A 12,352-nucleotide genomic window follows, 5' to 3' on the forward strand; every position below is an offset into this window, starting at 1 on the left:
TGACGCTGTTGAAAAGATTCCATATATATATCTGTCTTTCTAAAATAATCCCTTCAGCTGCTGGAAAGAATTTGAACTACTTCTAACTAAAATAGAAGGAGTCTCTGTCTGTATGTACGTATGCATTTCTGTTCGTCCTTCGATTTTCTCGACAACCATTCATCCGATCGACTTCACACTTAGTGGGTGTATTTCTGAGGACTCAAGGAAGCACAGTGTCGAGTGGGAGCTCCTTAGATCTACGGGACATATTTATTAGTAGTATGTTATTTATGGATGTCACAAGGATCGATACTTCGGTACCAAGTCGATGCCGAAATTCTAAAAACGTGAAGGTACTCGTTTTCTATAGTACCGAAGGTACCGCACGATGCCTGCAGGGTCCGAAATTAACACCCGCCAAACGCCAAATGCGGCTGCTGCTGTCCTCTGCTCTCTGTGTCGTAGTTTGACACACACACACACACAACAGTGCCATGCAGCAGCGAGATCCAGAGATGCAGAGATCCTTTATGTTTGAGAATAGGATTCACTCGTGGGGGAAAAAACTGAACTGAACTGAACAAACTGAATGTCTATCTTTTGTTGCTTAATGCTAAATCTCTGAAAAGTGGTGTTTTTTTTTTTTATTGAACTCTGGACTCTTTATTTTCGTTGAATGTTATTGGGACTTGCATTTGATTATCTTACACTTAACTCCCTAGATCCACTTTGTTTGAACCAATCGAACAGCATCCAGTCAAGTTTCAGGAGAAAACCATGAAGAACTAACGTCACATTACTGAGCACCAGTTGGATCCAGTTACTCTGCTGTTAAAATAACTTCACATTTGGTCAAGAGCGCATAAGGCTTGTTTAGGACTCTTGACTTGACTTGGGACTTGAGTCACAGACTTGAGACTTACTTGTGACTTGCAAAAAAATTACTTGGTCCCACCTCTGGTATCCAATACCCAGTGAAATGTCACCATGTCAGTGAATTTAAACTACTGCTTGGAATCTGAGGGTATATATAGACACATGTACACATTACATGGGATTTATTTATTCATTTATTTTTTGACCGTGGTATCGAATTTGGTATCGAGAATTGTGGAAATTCACCGGTATTGATAATGACTACTAAAATTCTGGTATTGTGACATCCCTACTGTTATTTACACACAGTGTAGGGCATTGAGAGGGGACTCGTTTTGGGTACAGCTCGCTCTCTGTTGTGAGCTTTTGCACCCAAATGACGCCAATGTGATGCAACTCTGTCACAGCAGGTGTATTTGCTCAGGACCCAAGGAAGCGCAGAGTCAAATGTGAAGTCGTTTGGGTGAGCGGTTCTCTGAGAAAGCTGCAAGCAGCAATAACGGAGGCCCGCTCCAAACAAGCACGTTTTGAACGGGCACTGCACTATACTATTAAAAAAATACCTCAAGGAGAAAATGAACAGCTTCATCAGCTTCTTGCAGTAAGAAGATGGAAATGTGCAAAAACGATTAAATATGCAAACCCCAATAGACCTGTAGGCGCCCTCTTTATAAACAGTCAATATCTCCCCGGTTGCATACATGAATATTCATGAACCCAGACGGTCCTGACACACATACAACTTTGCCAGTCAGTATGTTCCTAAATTGGATACGTCAAGTACATGTCTTAATCTCCCTCTGAGAGTACTTCGCTGTATGTTCGAATACCTTATATGTGGAATAATATTTATTGCCACAAGCTCAATATTTTATTAGAAAGATGCTGTTGCTACTGTAAGACAAAAATAAGTAATAAATCCCACATAAAATGATTATCAGATAAATAAGTTGATGTAATCTTTATCTCTGAATGAATGCATCATAGGGTATTGAGAGCCCTAATCTGTGTATTGGCATCCTTCGCTTAGTTCTAACGAGACTACTCTTTTCAAAGTTTCAATGTTACCTGCAAACTTCATCATCGGTTGCACAAAAAAAGAATCAATCACCATTGATGACCCAAGGGAGGAAATCAAGGACTGTGAAGGGGGAAATAATTAGCCTTTTTTCCCGCCCCCTCTTTATCTCGTGTCCATTTAAGTAATTCCTCTTTGGTTCGGCATCTGCAGCGTCAAATCGGCTGTAACAATCAACTGTCCTCACACTCCAGAGCACTAATCCCCCAGCATTTGTCAATACTGGTGCTCCCGAGTGCAGGAAGGGGCTGTCTGGGAGTGTGGCATCTAATTGGTTGTGATGTTCTTCTTTCCTGTCTAAATTGATTAGCTGGGCAGGTGCCAGCTAGTCCGACAACGTTACTGTTTCATACCTGCAATTCATACAAAAATATTTCTGAGAGTGCTAGATAAAAGGAGTATCAATTTCAAACAACTATAAATCTCCCAGTTGAGATGTCTCTAAATGGACATACTGGAGATGGTATCTCTGATTTCCTGTCAACCATTACACTTCTGGGAAAAGCACTGGTTAATAGTGGTTTCAAAACCCAGAGGGAGAGGTGGTTGCTTGTTATCGGAACCAATGTATGGAAATTGAGCCAAATAGAGCACATGTGTCCAACCCTTTATAAACAAAAGGGATTCAGCGTTGCATTCAAAGAACTGAACACATACTTTTTTGATTTATTTTCCCCTATTTGCCTCTCTCAGGTGTTGTTCCCAGTAGATGCTGCTATCCATCATAAAACACAAATCAATTTTTGTTTTTGACTTCCATATATGATGGCCGGCCTCTCTGAAAACCCACACTTGCCTGTGTATTGACATATTTTATGCCCTTAAGATGACATCTTACTTCAACCCATTAAGTCTCAACCAAGATCTTGCTAACTAACTTCTGCTTCATTACACTATACTACACATTGAGGATGTTTGCATTCCATGACAGTGGTGATGACGCAAATGGCACATGACTCCTTGACTCAGACTGAGGGAGGATGAAGGGAAGCTGTTGGTTGTAATCCACCTTCAGATATCACCCTTGATCTTTTAAAAGTACATTAGGTCTCGCGGTCGCGGCAATGAGTGCAGTGAGGTCAGTAGAGACAGATGGATAGAAACCTAAAGGAGGTGATGAAAGTGGGTGTAAAACGGGAAACATTATGTGACTGTGGTTTATAATGGAAAGGATGACTGTATATGTTGAACCAAGTACAGATTTCTCTTTTTCTCTACCATTTTCTAGCATGGTATATTTCTGAATTACCCTTACTTGGTGTTCCTACTGCAGGATGATAGCACTAGCAGAACACCCCATTGTTGTATATACATATGAGTAGGGATGTCCTTGAGCAAATACATTCTTAGTTGACTTACACTCATACGATTTTGTTCACTAATCGATCAGTTGATTTTATCCCATGAGTTTCACAAAAACAAATCACAAAAAAACACCACTTTCTGGAAATAAGTCATTCAGCATGAAAAAAGCTTTAAAAAATGACTAATCGACTAAAGAAATCTTAGTCGACTATAAGACCAAAACAACTAGGGGACAGCCCTAATTCAAGGTACAATGCAAACTGGGGTACTGTACAACTGAAATCTTAAATATATGGTGCCTCCCTGCCTTTAAATCAGTCTGGTATACCAACAATGTCATATATCCTTGAGGACTTCATGTCAAATTTGGCAAAACCAACAACTCCTTAAAGGCCCAGTGTGTAGGCTGTAGGGGGATCTATTGGCATAAATGGAATATAATACCCATAACTATGTTTTCATTGGTGTATAATCACCTAAAACTAAGAATAAATGTGTTTTGGTTAGCTTAGCATGAGCCCTTCATATCTACATAGGGAGCGGATCCTCTTCATAGGGTCCGCCGTGTTGCACCTCCATGTTTCTACAGTAGCCCAGAAAAGACAAACCAAACACTGGCTCTAGAGAGGTTTTGCACTGAGGTTGCAACCTGCATCGTCACCGCTAGATGCCACTATATCCTACACACTGGACATTTAAGTGGGATGAGTCCAACAACTCTTGGGTTAGCAACGTTTTGAATAGTTGTTTCAGTTGCTAGACGTTAGCATTGAGCTTTCAAAGTCTTGTTAGGTGGTGGTCCTTTTATGAGAGCATTTGTCTCAAAGTGGTTGTATTGTAAAAATGTTTTTACTCTCCAGGAAGCCTGTAACATGAAAAGAAAAGGTACTGTGAACTTAAAACCTGACCTTTGTGACCATATTCCAAGCAGAGTTTAAAAGTTAATGTTCAGCAAACATGTGCATGTACTGACTCTTGAGTGTTCACTCTGTATTGAGTACAGTCAGACCTTTTAATGTTGCACTCATCACCTTAATAGGTCAAAATATATAGTTAGCCTTGGACACTTAACCTGAAGTGCATTGTGAGCACTAGAAAGCACATTGTGCAGTCTTTTAGGAGAGCATAATGAGTGCATTATCAGTCCGAATATGCAATATGAATCTGTTTCCACAGTTTGTAAAACCAAGAAGATAGAAAATATATATATATAGTGATAGTTATAAAGAACATTTTGCATCATGCTGTACAGGAATATTAATCATGGAAGGTCACATATGAGCATTTTCTTTACTTCAGCCATTAACACAAAACAATTCCAGGTTCATAAATTAAATTATGTACTATCTAACACGTTTTCCTGGACAGATGATTTGGAACCGACTCGGCTTCCAAAGCAATCCCAGAATTGATTAAGTCCAAATAATTCCCAGTTCAATTTTCGCTGCAAGGTTGACAGACATTCAGAGTTCCCAAGCATACTGTGGAGTACATGGTTCATTATGGGTGGCATTTAAAAAAAACAAACTCATATCTGGTGGAGTTTCATTTGTTTCATTTTGTTTTATTCTCAGAGGAAAAGAAGAACACGAGTGTCCAGAAGATTTACAGGCCTTAGGATGTAACATACAGCTCATATGTCTCCTAACACAGTCATACTATGATCCGTATACTCATGCATTATATAAGCTTGTAGTGCAATTGCAATGCACTCATCATCATGCAATTATAATGGGTTAATGAAGCCTGTAATGCTGTTTGAGCAACACTTCAAGTGGTAAATTGAACCACAATGGCTTTTACACCCAATTTTTAAATAACAGTGTTCATAATGAGGCATCCCTCTAAGTTTCCAAGTCATTTGTCTTTGTTTTTGTCATCTTGTGCAATGACAAATGCATGAAAACTACGACTAGGGCTTGTACTCATATTCCCCCGATTCTCAGCTGAAACATGTGACATGCACAGTGCAGTCCTCTTTTGTGCAACAGTGCCTGTGAATAAGTGAATGTATTTGTAACATTAAAATTATTTTCATTATTTCAGAGATATGTTTTGTGCAGTGGACATCATGTCTTCTGAAGCATTGTGTTAGTAAAGCATGCTATGTTGTTAGTTAGCTAGCTGTTTCTTTGGGTTAAACTAACTAAACATCTGTTTTTAGCGAGGATGTGTCCAGCATTTTAAATATCTCTCTCTTTCTAGTCCTGCTATCATATTTGTTTTTTATATTATTATTTATGCACTATAATTCTCCTTGGATCTAAAGGCACCAGACATGGTAGCCTTTAAACAGTTCAATCACATCAATGTACTTCTATTCACATGTGAAAGCCTTTAAAGCTGGGGTAGGCAGTATATTTCTGGTGTTATTGGGCACAAATACATATTGTAATTCAAGTAATCTGAGAGAAAACTAGACTTCTCTACCTCCTTTTGGCTCTGTTTTCAGGCTTTAACAAATGTAGCCCCTGAAGGGAGACAATCACAGGTCATTCCACAGAGAGGGCGTTCTTATTGGCTGTTCTACAAATGCAGAAGCGCGTGCACGTCCCTTCAGATGGTGAAAACCTGATTCAATGACGCAACATCCTGCAGAAAAAAGTTGCTATTCCAGCATTGGCATCAACTGCATACACTACAAAGCTACCCAAAAAAGAAAGACTGACTCATCAAAAAGAGAGTCTGACAATATCGGCAAAGCTTCTCACAGATGGAGAGAAAAAGATGTTAATACAGTATGGCATCTCAAAGGGCTTTACAGGCCCACACATTTACAAAGAAAACAGGACAGTAGTTCCCATAGAATCGCCGCTATATAACGGCATCAGGATCACCATCACGATCAGGATGGTGTTTGAAATGAATGACTAGGCAGTGTTACCCACACATAGACTTTACTTGAGTGGGCCGCCCAAGTATATTTGGTGACCCATTTTATCTGTGCGAATCCATCTGCGATCGATTAACTAGTGGCAGCAGGATGCCGCTGGGGATTGGAGGGAGGGCTTTGCTCTACTGGCGCAGCCTCGGGCCTCGCTGCTCACAGGCTGGACCCACAGCAGGACAACGGTGGCATGCGACGGGCCGACAGGTTGCTGCACTCTGCTCATCCCGGTATGGGTGACAGACTGCTGCACGGGAGGGCACGGCATGGAGGATGTTCCCACTGTGATGCACCGGGTGCTGCGCCACCCCTCATTGGACTGACAGGCTTCTAGTGACACACGAGGTTCATTCCCATCCAGACCGCTGTGATTGTTTTTAATAAATCTTGTAAGCCAATTTTTTTATCCGCTTAATTGTTTGTTTAACATAAGAAAGATAAGAGATAAGTGTAAAATAACATGACACAATCTATATGTCATTGTATTGCTGCAATTGATTTGCTCCGCTCAGACAGTCCTTGCCTCCAATTCTGTTTTTTTTCTCACTTTTCCAGAAAACTGCCTACCCTGGGGTATATATTGAATTACAATACGCTGTAAGGTTATAATCAGTGACGCCAACAATATACTGCCCACCCCAGCTTTAAGAGAGACCGTAAATACCAGGAAATAATGCTGCTGTGTTCTTTTTTTAGGCACTTCTGTGTTGCAAGTCACAGCGTCTGATGCTGACGACCCCACCTACGGAAACAGTGCCAGAATAGTCTACAGTATTCTACAAGGACAGCCATATTTCTCCGTCGACCCCAAAACAGGTGTGGTATTACTGCATGCTTGCGAAAAAACGCTTAGACAAAGTGAGCACCCCCTGCTCTTGCAAGCACGGTAACTATAAATGGTAACAATCATTTTGTTATAATCTCTGTTGTTGATCTCCTAAAGTGATGTGTGTATCATGCTGTGAAATATGTGCACCATATGCTTCTGTCAGTGAACATCCTGTTCTGTTATTGCAGCATTGTCTAATATAAAAGCAGCCAGTGTAGAGTTATGGACTACTCATAAGATGCTCTATTGTTGAACACACAGCCCACTCTTTGTGGGCCATAACTAAGTCCTCAGGGGTCAGAGAAGACATTTGTAGAGATGCCTTCAGAAAGCCATCGTTTCCTACCTTTTGAAAGGAAGGAAAAAAAGCCGCAACAGGCAATGTTTTCAAATTCCATCCTTTGTCTGAGAGGCCTCGGCTGGAATCTATTAAATGTTTATAAACCTTCTAAAGTGCAGGACATATAACTTTTATATGATGTGAAATATGTGCTGTGGTGAGTGTGTGCATGTCAGTTTATTTCAAATCTCTCTTTGTCTCACAAAAGAGTGTGTGCTTGTGTGTGAAGTCTCGCATGCTTGCTGCTGCTGCCGCTGCTGTTGGTTAAACTGAACAACAATCCACTTGTATGAATTGATTCATTGCTGTCTGGAACAACTATTGGCCCCTTTGAGACTATACCGCCAATGTAAAACATGAATTCTTTGCTGAATGAGCAACACAAATGAATTGCTGAATATTTTGACTTTACCTCGGGGGGGAAAATGGTTGTGGGGATTGATGGAGCAATTTCACAGCGGTGTGTGGCGAGGCAGAAGCAATGCCGATTTTGGAATGAAAACTGGGCTTTCTCACTCGACGCCGCATATTTGGTTCCATCAAATATGCGTTATTTTGGCTGAAATCTATTTGAAAATCAAGTTTTGACTGTAAAAAAAAATGATTATTCTGCGCTCATTTGCTTTCCATTTTCCATCAGAAGGGCTTGTGTTGCTTGAGCTGACTCGGCATCTTGTCTGAATTGTAATTCAGCGTGGGGCGTGCAGAGGAGTGGGGAGGTGATCGAAGGCCTAGCCAGCTGCACTCTCTGCGCAGCGCTGTTCCACCCACATGTATTAATTTATACAAGGCGGCTGTTGTTTTTGCCGCGGGCGAACCACCCTCCTCCCTCGAATTAGGACGAGGAACTCCAGCGGTCAGTGGAAAAAAAAGTGCACATGGAGGAAGCTGCACTTGCATGTGATCTGTAATATGCTAAGTCTTAAAGCAGTTGTGCTGGCACGCTGCCACATTTCAGCACAACACTGGGGAGCTCCTGCACTGTCTGACAGTGCATTAGCCTGCTTACACCTCCTTATATCCACATGTACCTGACTCCCACTGCGCTTAAACTGTAGAGACACCATCTTAGGGAATTCATATATTATTACTAGGATTAAATACACACACACACACACTCGCAAACACACGGACAAACCCACCTCTTTCTCCATTTGACCTTAGTCTGGTGGCCTGATACAACAGTGACAGATTTTACAAGACCCATGAGGTAGACGCTAAGACCATTTAAGGACAGAGGGTAATGATAGCATTTGGCCTGCACATATGGTGCCGAAGGAATCCCCAAAGGACCGCCTCAGACTTGACCCAAATCCTCAGCAAGCGACAAAGTGAACAGTTTATACCTGTGTCTTCCCCCTGGCTCAGAGACTTTGACAGCATCATCTCAGACCCGCCAGCCACTGAAATGACAGGCCTGTCTGACTGTTTGGAAATTGTATTAAATTGTAAATTGACCACAGTTACAGTACACCTCACTTTTCAACCTTCCAACAGGACAAATGGCTTAGATATAACAGGCTGCCTTGGCAAAGCAATCATGTGCTTGTGTTTCAGCTCCTGACACCAAATATGCCGTTAAGTATTTGTGATAGCTGTTAGAATTACACCACTCCAATTAATGTCCCTGATCAAACATCTGCGGGTATAATGACTTTATGTCTGAAATACTGTATGGCTGTGTTGCCACTCTATAACTAAATTAGGGACCTTTATTGGTTTATTTTGAAAAATAAAGCATGCACTTTACTTGACAAGTAAACTGATTAATGACACATTATTTATCTGTTTAAAATGTACCTTAACGGGAGATTTGTCATGTATTTAATATCAACACGGGAGTCAGCGAATATGCTTGCTTTATGCAAATGTACGCATTACTGGAAATCAATTACCACCACAAAACAACGCCAAATATTGTCCAGAAACCCTCACAGGTACTGCATTTAGCATAAAAAAATATACTCAAATCATAACATGGCAAACTGCAGCCCAACAGGCAACAACAGCTGTCAGTGTGTCAGTGTGCTGACTTGACTATGACTTGCCCCAAACTGCATGTGATTATCATAAAGTGGGCATGTCTGTAAAGGGGAGACTCGTGGGTACCCATAGAACCCATTTTCATTCACATATCTTGAGGTCAGAGGTCAAGGGGCCCCTTTGAAAATGCCCATGACAGTTTTTAAGTTTGGAACGTTATTTATCCTCCTTTGCAACAAGCTAGTATGACATGGTTGGTACCAATGGATTCCTATAGCTTTAAAACTGAGCCCGCTACAACCTAAAAATTGCAAGTTAAGTTAATGCGTGAAAGAAACTAGTGGCATTAAAATTATTTGTGTTGACTTTGGCAGCTCATGACCGTACATCTTACCCTGCTGATCCAACTGAACAGTGATTTTCAGGTTTATTTGCCAAACTGAGCCCTCTTAAATAGTTTACCAAACTAGAGACAAATCCCATTGGACATTCTGTATTTCAAAGTCAGATAACTAAGACAGACATTGTAATAGCTCAATGCGAAAAATAACACTGAGTTCATACTTCTTAACTCAACTAATTAACTCAGAAAACAACATTAAGGCAGCTGCTCGTCTCCGCTGGAAATAAGATTCAATCATGGATGTGAAATTGTAATTGATGCATCTATGGCGGTGTCATGCGGCATGAAAACAAGGAAGAGATAGGGACTTTGGATTAGATTTACTTGGCTGAAGAAATAAATGAGCATGACACAGAGTTTGTAAATACAGAAATGTAAGTGATGCAGCTGATAATGATGGAAGGCCTGAGGGGAGAAATGTGGGCAGAAGAAAAACAAATGTGTCAGCTTTGTATTGCGTTATAATAATTTGACATTCCGAAAATATTTTGTATGGCCTCGCAGCTCTCGTTCGTGAATAATGTCTCCAAAGTTGAACGTAGAATGACTGTAGAATGTCTGCAAGTATGTATGATGGACATTCGGATAGCTAATACAATTGTTGCTCATCCTGGCATTACAAAGTGCAATTCCAATGATTCATTGTGTCATAAACATATTATGTGGTGACGTGAGAGATTTACATTTTAAGCATAGCCACTCCTTCAACAACTCTTGTTGTTGTTGTTGAAATCATTAATTAATGCAAACGCCAAAGTATAGGTGCTGGTTAAGGCAAACAATTATGCATTTAAATGAAGTAGCTGTGTATTATGACATGATTTATTTACTAAACCAACTTTCCAGCAATGAGCTTTCACAAGAGTGTTAATATGAGGATTAATAAATGAATGGTTGAATTGTTTCAATCTATTAAAGCCTCTCGTCAGAAATCATACACAATATGTATGCCACATGATTAAGACTTAAATGTTATGCTCAAAAATGCCACAAATACCCTTTTTCTATCAAAATTAGTGCATATATGTGGTTTTTCAACATGGAAAAACCTGTAAAAAATAGGCAATAGACTCCCGTTCCATTGCGAGTATGCTTTCTGTTTTAATTCCTGGTGTGTCATATTCAACACAGCCAGTGAAAACGTAACGGTGGTTATTTCTTTCTTTTTATATCCCTTAGTTATTCAGTCTCTCTTTCAAATTCTCAAACCCGAGTTGGTGATTGTTGGAACTGTTTGTATTGTTTGTTTTCAGTGAATAAATGAAGTGTGTTTTACGACAATCAGCGAGGTAATATTACTGTTGTCAGACTGGAGTCTGGTGGCTTTTTGAATGGCATATTAATTGTGATGTCATGTATCCATCACTGCCGATCGGAGTTGGAGCTGATAAATGCAGATTGTTACCTTGTTTTTTTTTGTCCAGTGGGAAAGGGGCTAAAAATACATGAACACATTTGTTCAAACCTCTCAAATCATGTGCACTTTTGTGCAAATTCAAAATTGGATGACGTCCACAGTGAGCACAGCGAGATGTAGCTTAGAGGCGTGTCCGCATTATCCACTTGTTGGCTCGTGAAGCACTCTGAGACTCTGCAGGTTTCCGTTCCAACTGCACACTACAGCAGCGAAGGCCACTGCCTATCACACATTCAAAAAGATTGAAGAGCTTAATCAATGAAATCACCAGGTGCGACGTGTACGGCTGGAGTGAAAACTTCCAAACTCTTAATTCAATACTATTTATTGCTCTCCCTTTGTAGCCGGAGTTCCTGCACTGCATGTGGAGGCAGCAGTTTAGAAGCAAATGTAGTTTTTTTTAGTATTCATCACCAATAAACAGAAATTAATTTGTGGTTCCCTAGAAATGGATTTAGAGGAATGCATTTGGGGAAATATGCTGATTCGTTTGGTTGCCGAGAGTTAGCTGAGAAGATTCATAGCACTCTCGTGTTTGTATGCTGAATATGAAGTTAGAGCAAGCAGGCGATTAGCTTAGCGTAGCAGAAAGAACCCTCTGTCCAAAGGTTAAAACATGTATTATATGTAAGTGTATTACCCAAAAATGTCAAAATATCCCTCTAGAGTTTTAACATGTTGTTTTACAAAGAAGCTGGAGGGTGACGGAGGTTTGCTACATTCAAGAGCTCCAACGGGAGCACAAATCCTGGCAAGGTGTCCTTAAAGAAGGACCCTGAACCTCCTACATGCTGCTTGTGTTGTGACTTCTCTGGGGATTTTGGTCAATAACAAGAGCACAAGGACAACGGAGCGTTAGACTGACTGAACCTCCATCTGCTCACTGAATGTAAAACCTACAGCATAAAAGGTAGAAATGGTGTCTGGATGTACATTTGACAGATCCACTGTGGGAACGCTCTGTCACTTTTTCTCAGAGTGCCCTCAGCTCTGCCACATCACCAGACTAGTTAGATTAGCTAAGTGACTTACTAACGGTGTTAGGAACATTCGCTGTAATGGATTTACTTGATTACATGGTTTGCAAATCTCAAAATTGCAAGCGTAGCAGTTTTAATAAGAGCTTTCCATATCTCAGCAAAAGTACATCTGAGACGGTGCGCTGCATTTATCCTTTTTATAGTCGGGTCGTAACTCCTGTCTCCCCCACCACTACTGTGCATCTGTCACTTACCCGCAGAGACATCAAGGT

General features: G+C 40.6%; 1 protein-coding gene across 5 annotated transcripts in view; it reads left to right on the top strand.

The window, feature by feature from the left end:
- LOC141759658 (cadherin-18) overlaps positions 1-12,352 on the top strand; it is a 180,186-nt gene that overhangs the window by 125,246 nt on the left and 42,588 nt on the right. For all 5 annotated transcript variants that reach the window (XM_074621911.1, XM_074621913.1, XM_074621912.1 and 2 more), the window contains one exon: positions 6,825-6,944. In XM_074621911.1, coding sequence (XP_074478012.1) covers positions 6,825-6,944 — 120 coding nt within the window. The remainder of the gene's footprint in view (positions 1-6,824; positions 6,945-12,352) is intronic.

This window comes from Sebastes fasciatus, chromosome 21, assembly GCF_043250625.1.
Source record: "Sebastes fasciatus isolate fSebFas1 chromosome 21, fSebFas1.pri, whole genome shotgun sequence".
Taxonomy (NCBI): domain Eukaryota; kingdom Metazoa; phylum Chordata; class Actinopteri; order Perciformes; family Sebastidae; genus Sebastes; species Sebastes fasciatus.